The sequence below is a fragment of the Apodemus sylvaticus genome, chromosome 7 (genome assembly GCF_947179515.1).
Source record: "Apodemus sylvaticus chromosome 7, mApoSyl1.1, whole genome shotgun sequence".
Taxonomy (NCBI): Eukaryota; Metazoa; Chordata; class Mammalia; order Rodentia; family Muridae; genus Apodemus; species Apodemus sylvaticus.
This window is the reverse complement of record NC_067478.1, coordinates 41,398,207-41,426,045: the sequence shown is the minus strand read 5'-3', so window position 1 is coordinate 41,426,045 and position 27,839 is coordinate 41,398,207. Positions and strand designations below refer to the sequence as shown.

Here is a 27,839-nt window from a genome sequence, read left to right as displayed (position 1 = left end):
TTCTGAAAGAAAGGGAACGCTACTTTGGTGGTACGCTGAGCTCGGAAACTAGACATTCTGGTAATAAGCCCCACCCACAGGAATGACAGTACCCAAAGAAGATGCCATCAGCCCCACTAACCCAAGCATACACATCTTACCTGGTTCATTTTGTCATCCTGAGGTAATAGTGAAGGGTTAACAGATGTTTTCTTCCTCAAAATCTCCAGGTACATTTTGTCCAAATGCTCTTCCGTAGCTGGACAGCTGCTGCCCATGCCCTCACCTGCTGTCCTGTGTAGCACTACACTCTCGTCAGGTTTGTGGGGAAGTTGGACCGCATGTCTAGTGTCTTGAGACACAGTGTCTGCATTCATCCTCAGGGGTAAAGAGCTCACAGATTCAGCTGCTTTACTGTCCACTGCATTCTTAAGGCTACAGAATAGACCCGAGCACAGTGTAAACTGATGGTAGCACAAATTCCTCAGCTACCCACCCACATTTGTATATACACATGAGCTGTAAATACTGAAACGAAGTTATATTGTTAAATACGTCATTTACAACCCAACACAACAAAACCCAATACCAATTGCCTAGCACACCCACAGGTTATGATGTAACTGCTTATATTTTTTTCTGTTCTTTTGTGGCAGGGTCTAATGTAGCCCAGGCTGGCCTCTAACTCCCATTTTAGTAGAGGATGACCCTGAACTCCTGATCCTTCTAACTCTATCTTTGAGTGCTGAGATTACAAGCATGTGTAATTCTGACTAATTTCTGATTATTTTAATGAAGCATAATAATTTTTATTCACAATTTAAATCAACATGTAGTTGAAGTAGGAAAATTTTTAAATAAATCTCTGTAAAACTAAAGTGATTATAATTTATAACAAGGTATCATGGAGAATAAATATTAAAAAGCATAAAATAGTCACAGCATAGGAATATTTTAAAACAAAAAGAAAAAAATCACCAGAATTTTAAAATAAAGCATTTACCATTTAATGAACTAAGACAAATTAGATAAATATTAAAAATGTCAGAAATATGGGGTGGAGACAGCCTGCTGCTCTTATGAGGCCCTGGTTTCAATTCCCCCATAGACTGACTGACAACTGCCTGTTTCTGTAGCTCCAGGGGATTCAAATCCCTCTTCCGGCTTCCATGGGCACTAGAAAAGCTTGTGGTGGACTGAAATATATGTAGGCAAAAGTTCAGAAACACTCTTTTTAAAATTTAAGAAATATAACTTAAAGAATGTCCTCCTATATTTGGTTAAATACCAGTAAACCACAAGGGTGCTAAAAATAGGAATATCTTACGATTTGTAATTGTAGAACAGCTCAAGAGGCTAGAGTTTCTATATTATGTAGACCAACTACTCAGTAAATGCTGGAAATGTCTAAAGCACTTAAAACCAGTAGGAGAAATATCAGCTTCTTCCTTGTTCATGGCAGCAGAAGCTGTGTAGATGCTAAACCAAAGCGTTTCCTGTTGCTGCTGGATACCAAATAGGCTGCATTCCTTGCTCCCTCGCATTGGAATGGGGTCATTTATTAGTTCTTGCCATTAGAACGTGAGTGCTAGAATGGGTGGGCTTTAGGTATCAGGAGACTGATAGCAGAGGTCAGAGAGAGGTAATTATATTTTCATGCAAAACATTTGCTAATCTGTCACCTACAAGTTCACATGAGGCAGACTACATGACACACCTGGAGTAGTAAGAGAAATAGGAATAGGCAAGTGGCTCGAGAAGATGTGATGATACAAAGCGCTGACTATGACCAGCTTTTACAAGAAACCAGATGAACTCAGGACAGAATGGGCTCTTGTAGAGGACTGACAAGAAAAGACCTATTGGGATTTCTCTTCATGTCTAGACATCATCAATAGGACTGACTCATCCTGGGAAGATTGTGTGAGAAATAGAGTATCATTAGATTTTTCTATGAAACATATTCTCACACTAGAGCCATACATCCTTTGTGGTCTTCGGGGTTATTGTTCCAGAGGGTCAAGGACCAAACACCTCAAGTAGATTTAAATTTTCATCTAGTAAAGAACTTTGAATGTAACATGGAACGTGGAGCTGACTGGAGCCAAGCAGACCAGACGCCTCACTGATCCAGGTGTGACTGATGAGTGACGGACAATCGCTAAAGATTTAAAATGTGCTAATGGCTAGATTGACATTTCTGAAATTATTGTTCCTTGGATCATGTAGGTGGATTTGTTTTCCTTTTATTTGCTGTTTATCCTATTTTTCTGTGGCACACATATTTAACATAGAATTTACCATCTTTACTATTCTAAGTGTATATTTCAGTGGTAAAACATGATCATTATGTTGAACAAACTTTACAGCACCCATCCCTACATTCTGATTTTGTGAAGCAGAAACTCTACAAGCATCAAAGATCCCCTCACCAAGCTCCTGCCTTTCTTCTTTTTGTCCTATGACTTTGAAGTATTTCATGTTGTTCAAACACACGGGGGCATATGGTGTTTGTTTTCTCCATGGCTGACTTACTTCCCGTAGAACAACATCTTTGTGATGTATAGTTTTATGTCAACTTGACACAAGCTAAAATCATCCAAAAGGAAGGAACATCAATTAAGAAAATGCTTCCATAAGAGGGGGCTGTAGGCAAGTCTGTAGGGAATTTTTTTAATTAATAATTGATGGAAAATATGGTGCTGCCATCCCTGGGCTGGTGGTCTTGGGTTCTACAAGAAAAGAGGCTGGGTAAGCCAGGTACACAGCACCCCTCCATGACTCTGCATCGGCTCCTGTCTCAAGGTTCCTGCCCTCTGTGAGTTCCTGCCCTGGCTTCCTCTAATAATGAACAGCAATTTGGACGTGTAGGCTGAATACACCCTGTCTTCCCCAGGCTGCTTTGGTCATGGTGATTCATCACAACAGAAACCCTAAATAAGACAATCCTCAAAGTTCCATCATAGTGGCTATCAGAAAACAGTTAATGGTGGTGAGGATGGAGGGACTAGAACCTTTGTGCACTCCTGGTAGAAATGTCAACCAGTACAGTTGCTATAAAAGATCCAGAATCACAAAGAGTAAAAACAGATCCAGCATGATCCAGCAATTCCCTTTATGGGTCTATACCTGGGATAACCCAAAGCAGGGGTTGCTCTAGAAAAGGTATATGTGCTCAGGTTTTAAACAAATATAGAAATGTATGCTTTAGAATTCATATCATTAAAATAATTTTACAAGATGTCTAAGAAAAGCTTCTGCACCATTATGTCTCCTCAGACATCAATGAGTGGCAGGCTCTGCTCGGCAGATGCTGACTGGTGCACAGCTCTGAGTGAGGCTGGACTCTGCATTCGAGGGTCAGATTTTAGTTTAAGCTTCACTGTGTCATTTTCCTTTTAACTACCTAAGTATGGAACAAGGCCAAGAACTCACAAGCAGATTTACCCAATGAGAAAATGGATGAAAGTAGGGGCTTAAAATGTTTCTGGAAACACAAATAAGAAGGTGACTGGATGGTTTCAAGGAATTGTTTCAAGAAGTCAGAGACTGGACAATGCAGGTGGCTAGCACATGGTCCGCCTGTGTTCTCTGACTATGGACATATGTATGACCTTGGACAGTTATTTTAAACTTAGACCTTAGTTTTCTTGTCTGTGAACCATAGAAAACAATGGACTATATTCAGTGCTGCTGATGGGCTGAATTACCACGCACAAAGAATGTGTAGTTCTTGCTTACTGATAACATGTGATAAATGTTAAGTGTCATTAAGCTGTGGTGAGAGGAATCTGAAGCTGCCTGCTTGTATGTTAAAAGGAATGTGAGGGAGAGGATGTGATATTGTAAATGCTACATGAATGCAGAGTTGTCTACAACAGGTTCCTGTGACTGTTACTCTGCCCCGAAGCATGACAGATCCCTCTGGAGCTGCAGGACTTCCACAAAGCCTATCTCTCCCATGACTTCAGAGCTCGCCCTGTGAGATGATGGCCAGCTGGTGACTAAGTCAGAATTGATTAATAAAATAGAAAACCAGTGATTCATTTAAAAATACAATTAATTCCCCCCCACAGTGATTTGACTATCCATGTGCCACTGAAAGATGAGGAATCATATTTTTAGTGAAAACATTAGAACTAATTAATGGCACCAACTTTTTTAGTAGCTCTTTTTCTCTTAGTACCAGGAGAATTTTAATGGAGACAGCAGTGGCTCATAGGCAGACACATGCAAGCCTCTATTTTTTCACTAATCATTCACTAGGGATTATTCTACAGAATAAATGGCTGTAAGTTGCCTGTGAAAAAGTAATAAGTAAAACAGTAAACACTACTTAGCTAAGCCCCCATCCTACGTAAGGCACCGCTCAGACCTCATACCTGACAGGCTGCACGGCAAAGGCCCTGCTTCCATAGGAATCTATCCTGATAGGCCTCATCAGCTCCTCTACTGTGGGCAGATCTAAGAGAGGAGAAAAGTTAAATTAGAAACCAAAACTGATGCCTAAATTGCTTAATTTACACACTGAATCTCACCCAAATCACATTTTCTCTACTTCATATAGTTAAGAAAATGGCATATGTAATAAACTAAGTTTGTATAACAAAACTGCACCAGGAACCTTTTCTTTGAACTTATAAAATACATCTCTATTACCCATACCCAGAATATACACACACACTTGCTAGGTATTTTCTTTTTAACCTCAAATACTATTTTCTATTAAAAACCATTAATACACACACACACATGCCAAGCTTGCTGCTTAGTTTGGTCAAGGCATATTAGAATGTGAGCTGTATTCTACATTTGGCTTTAACTGTGGAGTCGATCCAGGCAGGGTTTCATTTGATCACACCCTTTACATTTGAACACCGAGAAGTCTTCACCACAGAAATTGTATGCAAAATATTCTTTTGTGGCAGTGTTTAAAGATGGTAAATAGAGAAATTCTGTCTGTTCATTTTTCATCCAACATCCATCCTAAGTCTGTCAGCCTTTACCGGACTCGGTGGTAGAGATGTTCTTTGAAGACTCTTCGTTTTCTTGAAGACCATCTTTTAAGGAGCTCCTGACAGTTTGTACAGTGCTAGCCTCAATTCTTGGTTCGCCCGTGTCTCCCAGAGAATGAGCTACATGACAGTAAGCCTGGTGCAGGGCTTCAGTATCACCACTGCTTTGTCCATAAGGAACACCTGTTGAAATAAATACAACTCCTACACATCACCTCATACAGACAATACTGAGCCAATCCTTAGGAACGGTGAGCGAGGCTACAGGACGATGGCATTACTACAAAGCAGAGTCAGGCAGAAACGTGGGTAAGCTATCAGCATGAAGTCATAGCAAGGTGAGGCAGGTCCTGATGTAATTGTGAAGTCTAACTTTATCAGTCGATGCCTTCTCATGGTCCTCAACCAATGTCATTGTGCTGGGTAAAACTATTCTTACTTTCTACATGGACGCACTCCTCTGAAGAACCCTATCCTTGCCTTACACTACCAGTTGCAACTCTGCTTGTGGTATCATCTCAGTCTGTAATGGCTCTACCATAAGCATGCTCCTCTAACTCTGCAAACTACCAAGTGTTTCAACATCTTGTTAAAGCAGTGATGACACAAAGCTGTTTCTGAATGGCCAAGTCCAATCACGTGTCCTTTCTGGGCTTGTGAGACTCCTGACATTAGCCTTTCCCTGGTCATTGTTTCCTTTGCAACCTTTCTTCTTGTTGTAATTCTTACAACTCCAGCCAGCACGTTTCCATTGTTTGTCAATGGCCCATTGGTCTTAGTTAGGGTTTCCAATACTGTGAAGAGACACCATGACCAAGACAGCTCTTGAGAGGCAAACGTTTAACTGGGACTGGCTTACAGTGTTAGAGGTTAGTCCATTATGGTCATGGCAGGAAGCACAGCAGCGTCCAGGCAGACATGGTGCTGGAGAGTGGCTGAGAGTTGTACAGCTTGATCTGACCACAGCCAGGAGAAACTGACTGCCACATTGGGCAGAGCTTCAAAGCCCACCCCCACAGGGTTGCACATCTTCTAACAAGGCCAAACCTCCAAATGGTGCCACTCCCCAAGGGCCAAGCATATTCAAACCACCACACCCATCAAATGGTCTATCTCTTGCCCTCTTTTAAAACCCTCTGAATATGTTAAAAAGCCCAGTTAATTTTTTTCTTTTTCCTCCCCTCTGTCCTTTCCTTTACATTATTTATTATTATTCGATATATATGGTATGCATATAAATACAAGCATACATGTGGGGATTAAAGGACAACACTGGAGTTGGTTCTGTCTACCTATGCTGGTTGTAGAGATTGGGCCACCAGGCTTGCAAGGCAAGAACCCTTGCCTGCTGAGCCATCTCTTTAGACCCTTTTCTTTTTTGAGAGAGGATCTTATGCAGTCCATGCTGACTTTGAACTTCTGATCAAGTGTTGAGATTATAGGCATGCACCATCATGCTTGTTTTATAAAGTATTGAGTCTGAACCCAGAACCTTGTAAGTACCAAGCAAGTGTTCTAACAAACACAGTGGTGTCTGTAGCCCCCAGCTAGTTTTACCAAGATCTGTAACCTTATCTATGTGCCTGTTTCATTATTCCCCAATCTACATTTCTGTCCTCTTTTTGGAACACCAAACTCTTTTACAAGATATTTGCAATGTCCTCACCCAAACCTGTTTTGCTACCAGTGTTTCTTACTCAGTCACCCAGAACACAGAACCTTGATATCCACTGTTTACTCCTCCTGTGCTAGTGGCCGTCTTCTCAACAGCTCACAAATTTTGGGCAACACTAATGAGAATAACAATTTAATAATTTTATGAATATCTTCTTGATATTTTATTATTTTAGCAGTGGACTTTTCAGAATTGAGGAATAAGCCATATAATAGGAAAACATTAAATAGGGTGACCAGTCTCCTCTTTTGACATATATGGTTAATTAATGCTTAAAAATGAAACAGTTTATATAATGTCATGTTCTATACACAACAGAAACTGTACAGAACACAGCTGTAAGGGGATATTTTCCCTCCACATTACATGTAGGCAGGGAGCTAAGTGTTATGGAAATTTCTTTCTAGATATACCAAGACTATTTGTAGCACACACACTAAATAGCAAACATAGTTATTAATAGCAACCATAGTTTTAAGTTAGATAAACTTAAAAATGGAGGATACTATTAAAGCAGTTTCCAACATTTAAAGAGCAGTGTTCTTTAAAGACAACCCAAGGGAAAGGTCTGTTCTGCCATCTTTTCTATTGAAGTGAGCCTACCTGCCCCCACTACAGTCACATCTAGGGGGAAACAACCAAGAAAATAACTAATTTTTATGAAAAAAGAAAAGCCATAAAATACTTTCCTTTTTTTTTTTTTTTTTTTTTTTTTTTTTTTTTTTACAAAACTAGGAGGACACTGGATGAGCTGCTGTGTCCATTTCAGAAGGCCCTGCATGTGGAGTGGGTGGCACTGCAGCAGAGTAGCCATGCCATTCAGTAGGTATGAAGGGTCAGTAGGGGAGCCACAGGCCTTGGAGCACGAGTTCTCAACCTGGGTGTCTCCACCTCTTTGGGGTCAAACAACCCTTTCACAGGGGTTGCATATCAGATATCCTGTATAATAGATATTTATACTATGGTTTATAGCAGTAGCAAAATTACAGTTATGAAAAAGCACGGAAATAATTTTATGGTTGGAGATTACCACATCTGTAACTGTATTAAAGGGTTGCAGCACTAGGATGGTTGAGAGCTATTGCCTTAAAGCAACAAAGAACTAAATACATGGAGAAAGAAATGACCTAACTGTTAGGAATTAGATATACCAAGGCTGCTTGGAGATGGAGCAGGGAAAAGTCCTTTGTCAGTTCAAAGCATATTAAAAGTTAATGCAAATGACCTTACTTCATGAGCTTTATGTAAGTAAGAAGGCTTACTTCTCTGCATACACTAAACAAGAGAGGACTCCCTGTGGTTACTTTATACAAGTCTCAAGCTTCCTCTACTTTCAACTACAGAAAGTTATCAACTGCCACATGCAGAGAAAAGGCCTAGACTCATGGAACAAGGGTCATCCTGTGATGACTATTCCAGGCGTGCATCATTGACACAACAACTTGTCTGGAATACAAGTGAAAATGAAAATAATCTGGCCTTATATTAGGAAAACCTAACTTTTATATTTACTAACTTTTCTAATACAGAGCCTAGCAGCAAGAATTTCATGATGCTAATGAAAGCTCACTGACATGGTATCCATCCAGGATGCTTATTGCTAGTAGACACCTGGTTAAACAAAACAAAAAGCCATTGAGCCTTTCTGTTTTTATACCAAATTCAGAGGCTCACCTACAAACTGTACTTTAAAGATATACTTCAAGTGTACTTTAGAAACACTAAATAAACTTAACACCCTACGGACACCAACTGTTTATTCTATATGCTTCGAGTTCTGTATTACAGCTTGAGCTATTATCTGAAGACTACCAGTAATGATAACCAGCATGCTATTGCTACATAGTGGTTACTGAATTCTTTTATATTTAAAAATAATGTGTGAGTTTGTGTGTGTGTGTGTGTGTGTGTGTGTGTGTGTGTGTGAGAGAGAGAGAGAGAGAGAGAGAGAGAGAGATGCATGCCACATCTTGGATATAGAAGTCAAAGGACAACTGTGTAGAGTCAGTTCTCAAAACCCTTACAAGCATTTTGAGAACTAAGTCCAGGTTATCAGGTTTGCACAGCAAGATATTCTACCTGCTGAACTATCTCACTGAGCCACAATTGCTGACACGTAAAATGAACTATGCTATATCCACATTAGCTGACCATTACGACACCATCTTAAACAGGAGGAAATAGACTTAAAGACATTACTAGATAAGAGTCACACTGCTCATAAGCAACAAACTGTGAACATGAATACAAGGTTATGCAACAAAACCATACTGCATGACCTACCAGTAGCTGACTAACAGAATCACTGCAGATTGAGAGACATTTAAACAAGAATAACAAATGTATTACCACGAGCTTTTTGGTTTTTGAGTTTTCTGTATTGCCCACAGTGTTTCAGAGAGAATCATAAATCCTGCAGATGTTTAGGTGAAATCTTGCTTTGAAACTTAAGCATGTAATAAAAGCTAATCTGTGCAATCAAGAGTGTCACTTCCATAACTTTGTAGCACTCTGCTGAGATCATGCAGTAACTCTTGCCTTTTTTACTGTTTCATGCATGTTGTAACACTCCTCAGATCATTTCTCACACATAAACCTGGTGTATACCTTGATTAGAGTGCCTGCTGTTCTACACTCCTCTTTTAAAAAGCTCCTGGCTACTAACTAAAAACTATGAGGAGACACAGACTGTACTCAAGTGGTGGCAACGCTGTTGCATAAAGAAATAGTAGTAAGACCAGAGACATGCTTGGCACACGTGTCATCCTGGTAAAATACTAGGTTAAGGGACAAATCAAAACTATGTCCTTATGAGAATGTCTATCCTCAGTTCTTTTTTTTTTTTTTTTTTTTTGAGTCAGAGTCTCAAAACACCTGAGTGTCCTGGGCTCTGTAGACCAGGTTGGCCGTGAACTCAGAAACTCTCCTGCCTCTGTCTCTGGAGTACTAAGATTAAAGGCATGCTGCCTTTATCCATAAAAACAACTGCCTGGCATGAAAATATCTTTTTGGTGTTGTTGATGGTTTTTTTCCTCCTCTGAGATTTCAGCTGTTTTTAAATTTAAAAACATTATTTTGTGTGTGTGTGTGTGTGTGTGTGAGTGTGTGCCATAGTACATGTGAGGATGTCAGAAGACAATCTGCTGGAGTAATTTCTTCTACCATACAGGTACTGGATTAAACTCAAATAGTCTGGCCAGTGGCAAATATCTTTACTGGCTGAGCCATCTTGCCATCTCCAAGACTGGGTCACAATATATAGCCCAGGTTGACCTTAAATTTGCCATCCTCATGTCTTGGTCTACTACATGCTAGTACTACAGGCGTGTACCACTATGCCCAGATTTTTTTTTTTACTTTTATTTTATATTTGAAGATGAAACTATGTCAAACATATCTAGATAGTGATGATCATTTGGAAGATGTTGACCAAAAATTAGAGCTATGACACGATAATGTAGTTAGAGTCTTCTTTATTTCTGATCTAGATGATGATGACATGGGAATGTTCAATGTTTAAAAATTCATCAGACCAGAGAGCAATCAATCGCTTAGAAAGTGAACCCTATGCTAGACAAGCCTTAGGATCTGGATGTAGTTTTCAGAACCAATGGCAGAAGAAAGCTGACTCCTGAAAGCTGAGCTACGACGTGACGACACGACGTGTGTGCAAGGCTTCCTTGCCTCCAGAGGTGAGAATCATGCACATATGCACACAATCCAAATATTAAAAACAAATGAGCCTGGCGGTGGTGGTGCACGCCTTTAATCCCAGCACTTAGGAGGCAGAGGCAGGTGGATTTCTGAGTTCAAGGCCAGCCTGGTCTACAGAGTGAGTTCTAGGACAGCCAGGGCTACACAGAGAAACTGTGTCTTGGAAAACAACAAGAACAACAACAAAACAAATGAAGTACACTGAGCTATGTAGCAAGGAATATGAGCTTTGCTATAGGTATACTGTACTGCAACAAGAAACCAATTAGTTTAAACAAAGTCTAAGATGCTTAGAGTTGGTTTGTAATTTCTATTGTTTTTTATCCAGGTATCACAGTTTACCTGACAAATTAATAAGTTCTCCGAGCCCTCCCACCATATCAAGATGGTTAAAAAGGTCCCAATGTGGGAAATCAAGAATTATACTTTACATCAAAACAATATATGCTGATGGACACAATCTTAATTTCATGGAAGATTCAATTGGTAATGATAGTTCTACTGCTTTACAGGTTGAAAAGGCATTATCACAAAATTGTTACAAGCTGTAAGGAAACTTCAGAATTTAAAGGTGTGACCTACCTGTTCCTAAGGAGGGAACTACATGATGCATAGGGAAACCCAGGTCCTATTTCCCGACACATGGTGAACACTGTGGGTGAACACAATAGCTAGCTAACCCTCCCCCGTATTGACAGATCTTGCTATGAAACTGAATGTCTCCAATGTCCAGATGGTTATTTCATCTATTTTCCTAGAAATGAAGCCAGTTACTCACAGAGAATTCTATAGTAGTTGGAGGAGAGTCAAGGTTTCACATTCTTTACCTATGTCTGCTGGTTCTCCGTCCATCATTTCTGGGAGGGCCGTTGCTTTCGGGGTTGCTTTCTCTTGATTGCTAAGGTTGACATCCTCAACAGAGTCAAACGAGTCAAGCAGCACAACTACAGGAACATAAAAGAAAAACGTGAGGAGTGTAGAAAGCTGTGTGCCGATAAAACGAATCATATGCACTGCTTAAGAACAAATATCTACAGATGAACAGTGTAAGTGTACAACCATGTGTGTGCTTCTACCAACAAGAGTTTCTGTACAAGAAAACAGACTAACATCAACATGCACACAACTGAATGTGTATCTATACATTTATGTAGAAGGTAAAAGGCCCAAGAAAAACAGAAAAGGAAAAGGAAACATTTCAAACATAACAGCAAGAGAGGCATAGAGAACACATGACTGAAAGGCTATGAAATTTAACTCCTTAGAGAGACCCTTAAAGTAAAGATATTTTATTCAAAATTATTTAGATGAGATATTTGAAGTCTAATTATTTGCCAATTAATATTTACCATTAGCCAGCATGCCAGTTTTCTCTTCCTCCTAAATTAACAGAAGAAAATTACATGTTTTGAAAACAATATTACTTAAATGAGCACAAGGATGAGCAGAGCCCTGGGAAGCAGGAGCCATGAGGGGTCAGAAGCGTGTCTCCTAGGCTCCTCCACCAGCACATCACCAACACTCACCCAGTTCACCAGCACATCACCAACACTCACCCAGTTCACCAGCACATCACCAACACTCACCCAGTTCACCAGCACATCACCAACACTCACCCAGTTCACCAGCACATCACCAACACTCACCCAGTTCACCAGCACATCACCAACACTCAAGCAATTCACCAGCACATCACCAACACTCACCCAGGTCACAGTTTTGCAGGAACTTAGCCCTGCCTCTTCTAAACCTGGGCAATTTCCAAAATTATTTTAGGTTTTAAAAAGATTTTCTTAATGTATTTAGAGAACACCAGCTCATCTACTTTGCTCAAAAATTCTGCTTTTCTTTATTTAAAAAAGAAAAATCAAAGAAACAAGGCTATTTTTCATAGGAGCCTAAAATTTTAACATTATCAATCAATTGTTCATTTCTTCTATAGTTTGAAATAAATAACTCCAGACATGCATGCTACCAAATAACAAAAACCACCGGATCTTTAAGGAGCAATGCCCTTGACTCCTTTCTTGGCTACGTTGAGTGCAGCATCTCCTACAGTTAGAACTTCAGTTTCTTATTATTTTGACTTTTACTCAGCTCCCTGGGTGGGTTCCCTATCAGTATGCAGATAAATGATACCATCAGGCTTTTTAATGACTAATTTTTATAAAACACTGAGATTGCCAAATTTCAAACATAAATACCACTAAGTTTCTAAAGATATCATGAGGTCACATTAATTTTTCTGTTAATTTAAAAAATCATCTTGTTTCTTGCAAACTGAGTGATACATATTCACTTTGAAAATGTAATAAATACACTAAAATGAAAGCATTTATGTATAACGTCAAAGTATTTCTATTTAGACAATTTACAGTTTTATACATGTTTAAAACATCTTGTTCTAACAGTCCCCCCAAAAGACTGTCCAGATCAAGACCAAATAATAAACAGTGACAATCCCATTAACTACGACTTATAACTTGAGTGGTAAATTACGGTTTACAGGTAGTATTTAATGGTGGCCCTAGCACATGCTGAGGTAAGAACTGAGGGAAGGCAGAACTAGAGAGCAGCAGCCAGGCGTGAGCAAGCAGCTTGGCTCCTTATCTTAGCCACACAAGTCCCAGACACTAAGACTACCCCCTTATTGGTCCTGAGAAGGCACATTTACAGCCTTTCATAAGGACATGAGTTACAACAACGTCAGTTCATAGACCAGTCATAAAGTAGCATTAACATTGTGTTCAATTTCTAAGCTTACCTTAAGGAATCTATATAGCAAAGGCCATCTTATATAAATAAAGCATCAACTATCATGATTGTAGAATTTATATCAACACCTGAGACTTGCTAAGCTAACAATGAGCAAGGCCATGAAGAACTTGACCTTGAGACTTCACATGGTGAGTCAGCCGAGCTGATGAAAGCAGACACAAAAATGGCTGCAAGACAACTGGTATGTACCTGTTTGGGAAAGCTGTCTTTTCCTGACTCAGAGTTTTCTTTGGGATGGGTCTCTTCATCTTTAGTAATCAAAGGTTCATCAGTATCCTCAGCATCTTCAAAATCATCACTGTATGTTTCTGAAGGTTATTGTTAGGAACAGAAGGATCACACTGTCAAGTCAAATTTCAAGAAAGGATTGCTGGCTTGCACAGAAGATAGCTCTAAGTACAATCCACTAAAGTGACAGCATGGAGGCATCTTCCAAGATCTTTTTTATTTTTTAATTAATTTTTTTTTACAACTGAGTTCAATTTAAAATGAAGACTATCTTAGTTTTATTTTCTGTACTTTGTCATGTTCCTTACACAAATATTAGCCCTACTGAACTTCTGCTGTTCTCCATTCCTGGACAATTCTTGCTATAAAGCTCCTAGATAATATTTCATTGTCTTTGCAGTGGAAGGAAAAGGTGTCTCCAAGTTAACTGATTTCACCTGTCTACTTATGGGGAAACAAGAGTTATTTGGCCACTATCTCTTTCATCAGTTTTTAAATTCTTTGCTTTAAATCGAGAGACTGATTGTGATCAGTGGGCTGAAGGGCAGGAACCCTTTCTCAGCATGGAAAGAGTTATGGTGTGGGTGTACATAGCAGTATATAAAAGTAGGATAAGAGTGCTCAAGAGTGTGGCCTGGGACCAGGAGTCAGGAGGCCTGGACTCGACACTTCACCCCACAGCTTTCAGCTTCAGTACGGTGGTCTATCATAAAACCTCTAGCCTTAAATTTCTCATCTGTAGAGATGACATAGTGCTTATCTCAAGGAACCCAGATCTGAGAGCTAAGTAGTACTGAAGGAACACTTCATTAACAACATGCCCAATCTAAGGGCCAGATACGATGTGTAAGAGTACTGACTGGCAGGATTAGAGCTAGTTTTGCTTAATCTGTATTAAAAGTTAAAGAAGCTAGACATCCCTTTTTCTTTTTTCTGAAGGGTCTTATGCATGCTAAGCAAGTACTTAGCTCTTCCTTCTAAATGGGAAAATTGCTAATGTGTATTATTCCAAATAGTACCATATATCGTATGAAAGACCAGAGTCCTTCCTAGTATCTGTCATGAAGAGAGCTAGTGTAAAGGAGGAAAGGTCCTTGGTTAGTACCCAATCTCACCAACCATGGCCACGCTGAGAGTTCGCATCTGTAGGATTCTAACCACTTTGGCAGAAGGATATTACACATTCAAAATATACTCTTCTATTAACTTCAAATTTATAAATTTTGAAACAAGAATATGTTCTTAAAATTCAGATAAAGTAAATCATAGACAATTAAAAGTCTAAATGCTCCTTTTTGGAGATATTTACCTTCCTTTATTGGCAAATTTATCTGTAAACTGAAAAAAAATGTGATCTGAAAACCCTTCTCTGTTACGCTAGAGTTAAAGGAACTGGATTTAAATTTTATTGTGAACAATTTGACAAAATTATGAAGTAATTGTTTTTAGACATCAAATAACTGTCAGGAAAAATGTGATTCTGAAGAAATATAAACAAATATGATGAGAGCCTATAATTACTGAAGGCATGGACATTTTCGAATATGGGGGATGGTGGGCAGTTTCAGTGACTTGGGGAGATGAGCAGAAGATGCAGAGCAGTAATGGGGCAAGGACAAGATAGAGAGTTCCAGAGGAGATCTGATGGGTCCGGGGGTCTTTCTGAAATGTTACTAAATACTAAACCCTCAGCGTCATGGTTGTATTTGCATAGTTTCCTCAGGTCACAAAAGGCAGGGAGACTTTTCAACCCAAACCTATGTGAGTGGAAGGACCCTGTTTATCACTGTAGACTTTCAGAAGAAACCTCAGAAGGGAATGTTGTGAGTATAGCAGACAAATGAATCTCACAGTGACTGTTCTAGATGCCTCCAAGTGAAACAGGAAGTGCCTCAAATGGACCATGTTACACGACGACTGAGTGTCTACCAGTGCTAAAAGAAGAATGAAACCCAGGTAATGTTATAAAACCCACAACATCCAACAAAAGAAAGCAAAGAGAAGGACCCCACACCCACAGTGTGCAGCCAAGAAAACCACAACAGAACAAATCACATAATCTATAGGAAGATGAACATTACAGAGACTGATAAAAATAAACATTATAAGGAGAGTGAAAAACTTAAACCCCAAAGAACTTCTAGGAAAAAAGAAAGAAATGGATGCAAAACAAGCAGCCTGAAGACGGGAGTGGTGGCCACAAACGCTCAGTAGCAAGAGCTGGAGTCCTGAGAGAAAAGTCCTGAACAGGCTCTGAGGAACGCGCTGCTCAGCACCTTTAGAGAGGAGTACAGGAGGGGCCAACAAGTCGTGATGGGATTTAGACAAGGGATGACACAGCACAAAATGGCGACACAGTAAAGATGCTAAACATCTCCAGGCAGGATGAAGACAAGAAAAGCAGCCTGGATGGTCACAATCTGAAAGTTACAATACAGAAGAGAAAATCTTAAACAAAACCAGGCAGGCAGGCAGTACAGTGTGCCTGTGTATCCATAGGTTGTACAGCTATGGATTCAACCAACTGTGGACCAATAGTATATGGAAACAAACCATGTCTGCACCTGACAAATGCCTTTTCCTGTCACCACTCTGTAAACGTAGCAGAGTAACACTGTTCATGCTGCACTCACAGGTATAAAGTAAGCAAACGAGACATGACAGAGTACACATGGGCATGTGCACGGGTCGGATGCAAATGCCAACCGTGACTTCATGAAGAAAACAGCAATGTAGAAACTGCAATCCATGTACAGGAATATGGAGTACAGGACCTGACAGTAAGCAGTGGACCAAGACAAGTCTTTACAAGGACACACTCGGTACTCTTTAAAAGATCTTCAACAACAATAACAACATATGCTGGTATTTTACAACAAGTAGAACAAAAAATACCTAAAAATAGGCATCTTGAGGGGGTATTTTGATGTTATTAAAATTCATATAAAATAGAATATTATTGAAAATTCTCTAATAAAGTAAAAAAAAAATGTGTGATTTGTAGCAACTAAAACAAAAATACAAGGAAAAGGTTTAATTAAAAAGCCAAAAGAGGAAATAGAATTCTGTAAGTAAACCAGGAGAATGCAGAACAAAAGCAATAAAGGACAGAAAACAAGCTGGGTGTGACGTCCAGGACTCACGAAGCCAAGGCACAAGGCCTGATGTGAGTTCATGGGAGGCGCAGGCTATATAGCAATATTCTTAGCTTGAAAAATTAAAAATGAAAATAATGTTAACTGTACTAGTAAACAGTGTTTGTAAAGGGTAGATGCTTACCTTACACACCAGAGGCTAAGTCAGAAAGACAAAGCCCAGCTAGGTCAAACCATTTTAAATAACACACACATACACACCCACACCCCCCACACCCCCCACACCCACACCCCTACCCCTTTAATACCAGCACTTGGCAAAGATAGGACGATCTCTGATTTTAGACCAGCCTGGCCTACTTAGTGAGTTTAGGGCTGGCCTGATTTACAGAGTAAGTTCAAAGCCAGCCAATACCATAAAGCAAGACTCTATCTTTACTATAAAATCAGAAGGGAGAAAAGGTAGCGCTTCTTGGCACCACATACTGGAGGTGATTGTTCTGCCTTTGGATTCCCACAGTCTCTGCACAAAACTTCACTACCCAGCTTCAACATATGAGGCAGAGGTAATTCTTAGCTGCTGAGATAATAACACAGGCATTGTACACCTTGTCTATTGGAGAACTTTCCAAGACAACGTGGTTTACCTTTACAGTACTGTCCCTACCATGTCTATGCTATAAGTAATATCATTTTTTTCACTGCAGTTACCTGGCAGTTCCTCATGTTCTGATTCATTCACACATCCATCTTCAGCTGGCTCTGCATTATCTTGATATCTGGAATAATATTTAACATGTACTATTACAGGTTAATACCTATTCATACAATATATACTGTATTATTTGTTTTAAATTTTCTAGAAATTTAAGATTCTAAATTATGTCTTCTCAAGTTCTACCAAAATTTTACCAAAGCTAAAAATTAGAGTCACAGAAGGCAAGCATTTTGAAAACCAAAAATTCTTAAAAGCTTAAAATTAAAGTATAGCAGCATAAATAATCAAAAGAAAATGCTATTTTTCTTAAATACAAACTACATGATCCATATGTGCGCACATGATATAAATGCGTCAACCCATGAATCAGGTAACTCTTCTTCCTAGAGATTAGGAATCATGAGATATGAGGAGAACTAAGTAAAGTTTACAGGAAGGCCAAAACAAAAATATCTACAAAATGAGATTGGCATTTATATGCCAATAAGAAATTGAACTCTTAGTGGAAACTGAATCGGGGCTTGCAGTGGTTTGGATGAATGGTCCCCACAGGATGATATATTTTAATATTTGTTCCTCAGTTGGTGGAACTGTTTGGGAAGAATTAGGAATGGCCTTGTTGGAAAAAGTGTGTCACAGAGGGGCACAGTCTTTAAGGTTTCAAAAGCTCAGGGTTCCCAGTTAGCTCCCTGTGCCTGGTGCTGTGAATCAAGATGTAAGCTCTTAGCTGTTCCTGCTGCATTTTCCTGGCACTACTTTATCTGCTGTATCAGAAACCAAGCATCTTTAGAGTTGGCTATAGTTACCCACAAACTGTGGTTCTCCCAACTCTTTCAATTCTACCTTTGTGTTCTCAAAATCCTAAGCAAACTGACTGTCATTTATAAGAAGAAACACAACTATATGGATAGTTAAGCTAAGGAAGTTAAAGACCTTAGCAAAGATTCAAGAATGACAATGATCAACTATGCACAAGACTGGCTAGCTCAGTCAACTAGGATTTCTATATAAATGAGGTTCCCGATAGCCAACAGTTACCACACACAGAGGTAAGACACAAACTAAGCTTGTCTTTGCTTCCTTTTTTTAAAAATACAAATATATATGTAAACGAATACAACGATCAATTATAAAACACAAATGTATAATAGTATCCTGGATTTTTATTTTCCTTTGTCCATAGAAAGCCAATTTCTTTGCATGTACTACTATTAGTTTTGATAGTATCTTTGGTATGGAATTTCAGGTATTGAAAGGCAGAATGGAGAGTCAACTACACCTTAACATACTCTGTCCATATATAAGAAAACACATGGCTACAACGAACACAGAACACAGTCAAAAAAATAAAATTTGAGATGGGGAAATGGTTGTTGGTAAAGTGCTTGCCAGATAAGCAAGATGACTTGAGTTCATGCCCCTGGAAACCACATAAAAAGTAATGCACAGTGCTGTGTGCCTGTCATCCCAGCGGTGACAAGATGGACACAGGTGGATCCCTGAAGCTTGCTGGTCAGTCATTTTAGCTGAACTGCCATCTCCAGGTTCACTGAGGGAGCCATTTCCAAAAAACAAAACAAAAAAACAAAAACAAAAACTGTGGAGCGAAATTAAGGAAGATGCTTGCCATCAAACCCTGGCCTCCATACATTAAAAAAACAAACAAAACAAAACAAAAAAAAGATGAGATTTAACTTGTCTGTTATATGTTTATCTACTAGAATTCATGCACACATAGAAAAGTACAAAATTAGTTAATGTTTTTATTGAACTTACCTATCTAGAGCTTTCAGTTGTGTGGAGTCGTCAGAATCCAGTTCTTGATTTAATTTTGAATAATCAATAGAAGATGTCAAGCCTTTCTCCAGCCTGGCAAAGAACTGCTCTTTCTCCTCTTGTTCTTCTAACGTGTCCAAGCCCAAACCAAGGGTGCTATGATGGAGCTCAGAAACAACCAATTCTACAGAGAAATGAATGATAAATCATTTTGTTAATACGCACAACTTTTATAAAATTAAGCAATACTTTTATCGACACTGTACAAGAACCTTCCGCCCACCAAGCAGAGCTACAAAAGCTGTAAGTTTAAGTGTGTCTGTAAGTTATGACTCTGATTCTCTAGGGAGGTCATATGACCTATCTGTATGGTCTGGTGATGTGAGCTGCAGGACAGCTGAAGTTCAGTACCAGTGACTTCCCGACTCACCCCACCTCTCACCATTAGCTTCTAAGCTGTCAACACTTAAGATGGAGGTTCCACTGCTCTTAAGAAATTGAACTTTTTCAGCAGACTCCTCTTCTGTGTCCATAATAGGTTGATCTGTCTTCTTTGTCTTCAAATAGCTCACATTTGTTCCAAGCAGTCCTGGGGACAAGACTTTATGAGTTGGTATTCATATTTAGTCAGGGAGCTATATCCAGGGAGCTATTCTGTCCATAATGACAACACAAGAATACTATCTTATTAATTTTGTATATAATGGCTACAAAACAAATCTGTCATACTACACATCACACACACACACACACACACACACACACACACACAAACACAAATAACTAGACCTAGAATTCACAAAAAAAATTGTGTTTCTGTTTGGTTACAGTATCCTTAATTTTAAAATTTTTAAAATCTGCTTAAGATTCTTTTATGTAGTTTTGCTGCTTGAACTAGACTGTGGAGAGTATGAACCAGTACACAGAACTCAAGGCAGGGGCGTAGGACAAATACGAGGTCTAGACAAGATCCTTGTTGGTTTAAATATCATTTCAAGAAAACATCAGAACATGTTTGAAGTAATCATTCTTCAAATACTGGGAAAGTCTCACACCTGGGTATGTGCTATATTGTTGGGGGAGGGGATGATATCATAGTCTCTAACAACATTTTTGAATGTTACCCTTTCTTGGAAATTGATATGGACATATTATGGGCATATAGACAGATGGATATAATGGACATATTAAAAATGTTTCATGATTGACTCCTGTTATGGTTAGCTTCAGCTACCTACTTGATACAAATTCTTGGCTGGATTCCAGAATCAAGTTCTTTTATGGCTTTATGTGAGTAATGGTCTTACAAGGCCAGACAGTAACAGACCACACTCTGAACTCACTAAATGCTTGTGACTGGGAACAGAGCAAGGTACATTCTGGGTAGAATATAGCGAAGCTCTCTTGTGGGCTAGAGAAGGCTAATGGGTTTGTGCCTTGTCTAGTTTTCTCTGCTTTTTTACTGACTACACTGACTTTGGATTAAGAACTTCTTAAAAAAAAAAAAAACAACTGATAATTTTAGTTGCTACAGACAAGTGTTTTTATTCCAAAAGCAAAGCTTTCTTTTTGGAATATTTGCATATTTCTGCTCTGATTTAGCATCTTCCAGAAAAAAAAAGGCTTCAATGCTAATTAAGTCCCAAATCCTTGGCAATGATTTTCAAATTACTTTATCCTTCGATATTATTTATTTATTTATTTATTTATTTATTTATTTATTTATTCATTCATTCATTCATTTTATATCCTGGTTGGAATCCCCCCTCTTCTCCCAGTTTCTCCCCTTCCCCCATCCTCCCTCCTCTTCTCCTCTTATGAGGGGGAAGGCCTCTACCCCCACCAGCCCACCCTGGCACATCAAGTCTCGCAGGACTAGGTACATCCTCTCCCACTGAGGCCAGACAAGGCAGGCCAGTAAGAGGAACAGGATCCACAGGCAGGCATGATATCTTTTTTGAACACCAGCAGTAAAAATTATTTTAGAAAAGAATTCTTTATAGGTATTCTTAGCATTGTTGTATGGTGTGGGATTCACGAAAAATCACCTTGATGTTTTCACTGAGAAATTCCTTTAATGTACTGCAGCATTAAAAAGCAAACAACATCAACACCAACAAAATACTAACGAGACCTGTGAGATCTAATCTGACATGGGAAGAACAGCCCTTCCCATCCACATAAGGATCCCACGTCCAGGAGTGCCGCACAGTGTGGGAGGGCCCCTGTGGTGTTCTAAGCTCAAAGGAGAAAACACAAGTGTTAACAGGCAGCTAGAAGGGCTACTACAGGACTGTGTGGAGCTGTGACACTGAGCCTTACTGAACAAGGAAGAGGAGACAGCAGGGCAGCATGGGTAAGGCGTCAGGCCCAGAGGCTGGGATCCAAAGGGGTTTCTAGAAGACAGAATAACTGAGTGTGGCTGGATGGCATGAGGTAGAGAGAGCTACCATTGGATTATGTGGAACCTCAACTGTCAGTTTATAGAATTCAGGTTCACTCTTGTCAGGGATGGGGATGAAAAACAAACAAACAAACAAACAAACAAACCAACAAACCTGCAACAACAATCATAAAAGCCATAGGTAAAACTTCCTGTGACCAGGAGAAACAGAAAACCAGAAATGCTATGAGTCAACATGGTTGTGCTTCACCCTGACCCACAGGACGGCAAATGCAGCAGGAGTTGTTTTTCTTTACAACTGCCGCAGCACCCTCCACAGAAGTCTGTCATGCACAGCGTGACTTGCTTCAGGTCATAGACAGCACTGCATATGATGCACACCTATTATATATGTAAGCAACACTTAAAGTCACATTGTATGTGACCAGGGACACATAAAATGTGACTGGGGGCATCTTGGCAAAAGTATAAAGACATTCCAGAGAAGATGAGTGCATTGTTACAGTTGAGGAAGTAACTTGCTTTTCATGACTTATTAGCAAACTAATCCACATTATACTTAACTTGTCAATTGGTTACATGAATATAGGGGCAGATTATTTATTAAACTAGGGTTAAGTCTATTTATATCATTAGACATATATAAATATATTTGATTTACCTCCTTAATTTGAATTCATATAAATCTTAATGCAAACTAATGCAAAAAGGCATCTCAGCTACATAATGTATAAGAAAGTTGAATAATATGAAAATCAACCCAAGCCTCAGAAATCCATGCCATTAGTATCCTTTAGTGTAATGGTGCAGTAATACAGTCTAGAATTAAACGTCTTGACTGACCTCTTGTGGTCAAATGATTTAAAACAACAAAAAACTTAGCAGACTTTACCATTATCTTCAAAATCTTCTTCAGCTATCCACCAAGGCACTGGGTCTTTCTCCTTCATTTCTTTGTCAGGTTGTCTAGGTGTTTTATTTGAATTTTCAAAAGAATCATCTGAAAGCTGAATTAAATACAAGTTACTAACTTTTAAAATCCATTTCAAATTACCAAGTCCCAGACATTGCTACAGTGTTTGTTCTTCTTCAGTTCTCACAGCTCAATTATCACTTAAGCAACACCCAAGAAACAATTTGGAAATCCCATCTCCAGACACTGGTCGCCAAATGTAAAACTTTAGCATATGTATTTGAATACCTATTTATATGTAGAATTAAACATGTAAGATACCATGTGGTTGGAATGAAAATGGCCCCCCATAGGCTCACTGGGAGGGGCTCTAATAGAAGGTGTGGTCTTGTTGGAAGAAGTGTGTCACTGACGGTGGCTTTGAAGGTTTCAAATACTCAAGCCAGGTCCCAGACCATTCTCTTTCTGCTGATCCAGATCCAGATGGAGAACTCTCAGCTACCTCTCTAGCACCATGTCTGTCTGTGTGTCACCATGCTCCCCACCATGGTGATAATGTACTAACCCTCCGAACCCATAGGCCAGCCCCAGTTAAATATTTCCATTATAGGAGTTGCTGTGGTCATGGTGTCTCTTCATGGCAACAGAAACACTAGCTAAGATAAGTACAACAAAATGAGAAAATATGATCAATATACTTGCTTAGAAAAGAAATAGAGGATAAAATCCTATATTCTGGACATTTTGTAGGGCCTAAGAACAAGTGGCAATTGATAAACTTGTTACAATGTCAGAGTTCTGGAGTCTGAGTAAAGATATAATAACCACAGAAATAAACATTTATCCCAGATATTAATAAACATGTATGTATTTGTTCCTTTCTACTCCTTAGCTATCATGCTACTACAATTCTGAATCCCTTTTCTAACCTCAACAGCTCTCTCCATTGTAGCCAATAAGGTGGCCTTCCTCTTCTAAGATAACAGAGAACTAAAGGACACCCTTCTCATGCCACCACCAAGTTCAAGCTCTGTGACTGTCTCTCTACTCAAAAGTCACCATTGTTGCTCTCAAGAGAACCCATGGAGGGGTCACCTTCCCTCCCCACCTCCTGGCTCCTTAGCCATGCAGACTCACTACCTTCCCTTCCTTGGCCTCCTCTCTTCCCACTCCCCTCCCAGTCTTCCCATTCAGCACCATATCCCCAGTACACACCTGCTAAATGCCTGTCAAAAAGAAAGAAATGGTCAGCCATCCACCGAACACATCATGGAAACTGACATCTTATGGAATGCTCTACCTAGGAATTGAGCAGTTCTATGAACTGAGTGTTCTTCCTCTTCAGCTCTGTGGCCTTGTACATAGCTAATTAACAGTTAGGGGCTCCTAAGCCCACTTCTCAAACACAAGAGTGCTTGTTGATTGTTGTTACAGGATATTTGAACCTGTTTCTAGTTAGGGTATGTTTCAGCCCGTAGTATTAGTACACATTTTTAATTCCTCTCGCTAGAATACAGATACACCCTTAGTACTCATCTTTAATCACAAATAATGAAGGTAAGTTAGCTTGTAGAAGGAAGCACCCATGTTTAGAAGTAATGTTTAATTGAGTGGCAGAAAAAGTGACAAATCAGAAAAAAGATTTGGGAGAAGAGTATATGGGCAACTCTCATGAGAAAAGAGAGGAAGGGGGAGGTACTTATGGGAGAGAGAGACAGTACAGAAGAATACAGTACAGTACAGGAATACAGTAGAGTTTGTGTAGAGCTGTACAGTAGAGGAGGGGAGTACAGCAGCACAGAGAGAGGGGGGAGAGAGAAGAAGAGAGAAGAGAGAAGAGAAGAGAGAGGAGAGGAGAGGAGAGGAGAGGAGAGGAGAGGAGAGGAGAGGAGAGGAGAGGAGAGGAGGGGGGGGGGAGGCGCGGTTTTACCAGGAGAGTTTACAGAGATGGGCTAACGAGAGAATAAACTACACAAAGGTGAAAACAGAACAAGTCAGAGAATGAGAAGGAGCCAGAAGATTAGAACAGATTGCAAGAATTATTTTGAGGCCAAGCAGAGCAATTCAGAGGCCAAGAGAAAAGCCAGAATGAATCAGTCAGCTGGGAGAGGAGTTTGACCCAGAACAGCAGAGTTGAACAAGCCAGCCAGAGCTCGGGTGAATAATATTCAGAAACAAGTTTCAGAGGCTGAAAACATTCTAGGCCTACCTAGATTAGATTGTATGGAAGCTAGAAGCTTCCAGGACTAGGTCTAGGTTCACAGTAAGCCTTGGAGAGGACAGTTACATCCGGTAAATAAAAGATACTCTTACTGTGTTCTTCACCATTTTCCATTCTCCTTCTGTCCCCCTCACACACTCCCTGGGGAGAAATCATGTTTATCACAAGCCTTCTCAATGTCAGGATCTGCGCCTAGTTTATCTCATTCTTTAAACAGCCTCGAAGAGATCACTTATGGGTCTGAAACCCAGGGGGGAATGACTGCCCCAGTTACAAGTGCTAAAGAGTGCCAGCAAGTGGGATCCAAATCCCCTGAGGATACTGCTGACGACTGTCTGCTTTCCATCGCTGCATGCAGCCACCCAAATAGGAAGACACCAGGGTGGCCCTCTCAACTTCTGAAATACTATCAGTCTGAATGTCGGGTATCTCTATCATGTTCCATTTGGCTTTTATACATAACTACATTGAAACATTCTATTTCTTGCCTCCTGAACCCCAGTTTCTTTGTCTACATACAGACCATTCAGAGTTATGGCAAAGATGAGAAAGTCAAAGGATGAGTATCCTCCCCTCCAATATACTGTAGGTGTTCTGACTTTCAAAATCTTCTTCACCGCTTTGCAGGTTATTATCACCAATCAGAAACAAAAACCTGGCCCTCAGAAAGTAAAGATGATGAGAATCAGGGCCTTCATAAAGGAATACATGGTTGGTAGATATAACAGAGCATTATGACCAGCCAATTTTACAACTAGGCAAGTACTGAGAAGAGATTCACATATATTCACACTCACACTCGCATGTTATTTAGATCAACATTATTCATGACTGTACAAAATGGAAGGATCCCAGATGCTGTCAACTGAAAATTTAAAAGCAAGGTGCACTATATACACAAAAGGTCAAGCCACTCACTGAAGGCATGCTGTTACATACATAAACCCTGAAAACACCATGCTAAGTAAAAGAAGCCAGACTTCTAAGACCACATATACTATATGGTTCCATTTCTATGAATATCTGTTACAGCCAAACTTGGAGACAAAACAGGAAGTGATGACCTAAGGCTGGGGAAGGACAAGGAGCCAAGAGTAACAGTTAAAGGATAGGAGTTTCTTTTTAGGAATGGTCCATACATTCTGCAACTGACTATGGTGAAGGTTATGTAATTCTAAAACAGTTGTCATAATACTTTAAGTGGGTGAATTGAATAGTTTATGATTTATAACTGGACTATAACTGAATTATAACCAGAAATTGAGCAAAATGTTTGTTCAACATGGTTCTCTCCCTCTCCGTGTACCTGGGCGCACACACGCACACATTTGTGAGTAAGCATGTGCACACATGTACCAAGGAGGGACTGCTACATTCACTGGGACTGCTGGGTAGACTGGGTGGGAAGACGGGTATCCAGCTAACAGGTACCAGCATTTGAGATGTGTGGAACTGAGGGCTGCTGGGTAATTCTGTAGGTGGGGTAGAAGGAAGGTGCTGATGGGATGGTTTATGTTTCCAGAGGGAAGCACTTAAGGATGGACCTTACAAGACAAACTTACAATAAATATCACAATAAAGAAGGCTTGAGCTTACCTCCCTCATAAACCGTTCAAATTCTTCATCAAAGTATACGTTGGAAGAGTGAGCCATAGTTAGTAATTTTCGCGTCACAAAACAAGTATCCTAAAATTATTTACAGCATTGGAAACACTAAATGACAGAAACAAAAGAAAAAAAATACACCTCTTGAGGAAAACATCATTAGCATGACATGACTTTAGACTTCAATTTAAGACAGTTTTATATATGTACACACATATATGATATAACTTGACAGTTATATTGCAATTATGATATGCTATTGGAGGTCTAATCCATTGAAGTTAACTGATGTGGGAAAAGTAGTTTGTGAAGTTTTATCTTCTCAAGGTCGATAATCACATTTCATCCAGTTGTCAAGGGGTGGGCTCCAGGATATTTTCCATTGTATATGTATTTGTCTCTGCTATCCAGGTCTTCACAGAGAATATTTAAAAAAAAAAGGCAGGAAGTGGAGAGACAAATATTTTTCTTGTAAAGCACAGTACAGGTTGTGCTGCTTGATTCACATATTTTCAAATTAAGGGTTTTGCAAAAGAGACTTTCTACAATCAGGGATTTTCTCAGACATAAACAAAGTGAATGTATAAGACTCAGGATATAATAAAGAATTTAGTGGTGAATACCTGACATTTCTACACTAAGGAGACAGCTCTTTAGTTGGGAGGCCAGCCTGAGTTACAAGTCTGAGTTTCAGGTTAGTCTGAGCTATACAGTGCAACCCTGTCTTAAAACATCCCTACCGAGCCTTGAAAGCAAATGACATACACTAATTACAATTTACGTTTCTCTTGAAGCAAAGGCAGGCTAAAAGAATCCATGCCACGAACACCTTGAATGTGATCTGTCGAGTTGCAGCTCAAGGCTGCACTTCAGATAGGGGAGGCCATCTTCAGATCTGACCTAACTTTTGGATTTAACTCTTTGGGGCAACACAAACAAACGCTAGCTTTCTTTTCTAAGGGACAGCAGCGGGAGGACTCGAGCGTATAGTTTGCCCACCATCCTCCTGGGGAACACTTAACGCTTTTAATTGCATTTTCGACCAAGACGTCTACGGGACAGGATAAGGAGTTGGACAAACAGGTTGAGTCAGAGGCAAACCCCACGAAGGGGCCCTGAGCCCAGTAGTGTCTAGGCTGCAGGAAGCGCAGACTTGGGGGCAGGCTCGAAGCAAAGACGTATCCGACTTGGAGTCCCGGCAGAGGAGCGGAGTAACGCGCAAAAAAAAGTTCGGAGACCGGGCCTGAGGTACAACCTGGAAACAACAACAGGGACGGGGACCGCCACAACGCCTCACCTACCTGCTCCAGGGAGCCCGCGCTCTCTGGGAAAGTCCCCGCCAGGCAGCTGTCGTCAGGGCAACAGACCTCCGTGGGCGGGCTCCCGGGGTGTCACGTGATCCGACCCGCCACGTGACCCGCGGAGCAGCCAGACAAGCTGTCAGTCTTCTGGCGACTTTCAAATAAAGATTGGAACCTTCGCGGCTCTGCTGGGTGTGGCGGCCGTAAGGGACGCGGGCGCGGCAGCACTGTGCACCTGTCGCCTTCTCTTCACTCCCTGAAATCCTGAGCTCAGCTAGCTGGCCGCGAACACCCGGGCGCAAGCGCACAATCTGGAGCCAGCGCATGGCTTCCTGGGAGTTGTAGTTTAGAAAGTTTGTGCCCATCCCTCCATAGCGGGCTGCTTTTCTTTCCAGCTTTTCTCACCCTTTTCATTTG

The 27,839-nt window shown here is 40.1% G+C and overlaps 1 protein-coding gene across 2 annotated transcripts in view; it reads right to left on the bottom strand.

Moving 5' to 3' along the window:
- The window catches only part of Cep162 (centrosomal protein 162), a 66,161-nt gene extending 38,549 nt beyond the window's left edge, over positions 1 to 27,612 (bottom strand). Inside the window, exons 1-12 of one of the 2 annotated variants that reach the window (XM_052187692.1) lie at positions 27,423 to 27,612; positions 26,113 to 26,229; positions 22,275 to 22,389; positions 19,421 to 19,567; positions 18,979 to 19,162; positions 17,196 to 17,263; positions 13,351 to 13,469; positions 11,733 to 11,763; positions 11,211 to 11,327; positions 4,986 to 5,177; positions 4,362 to 4,443; positions 141 to 414 (exon numbers count right to left, since the gene is read on the bottom strand). In XM_052187692.1, coding sequence (XP_052043652.1) covers positions 141 to 414; positions 4,362 to 4,443; positions 4,986 to 5,177; positions 11,211 to 11,327; positions 11,733 to 11,763; positions 13,351 to 13,469; positions 17,196 to 17,263; positions 18,979 to 19,162; positions 19,421 to 19,567; positions 22,275 to 22,389; positions 26,113 to 26,169 — 1,386 coding nt within the window. In that variant the 5' untranslated portion in view covers positions 26,170 to 26,229; positions 27,423 to 27,612. The remainder of the gene's footprint in view (positions 1 to 140; positions 415 to 4,361; positions 4,444 to 4,985; positions 5,178 to 11,210; positions 11,328 to 11,732; positions 11,764 to 13,350; positions 13,470 to 17,195; positions 17,264 to 18,978; positions 19,163 to 19,420; positions 19,568 to 22,274; positions 22,390 to 26,112; positions 26,230 to 27,422) is intronic. The other variant, XM_052187693.1, reaches the window with a different exon arrangement.
- Between the last annotated feature and the right edge of the window lie 227 nt (positions 27,613 to 27,839).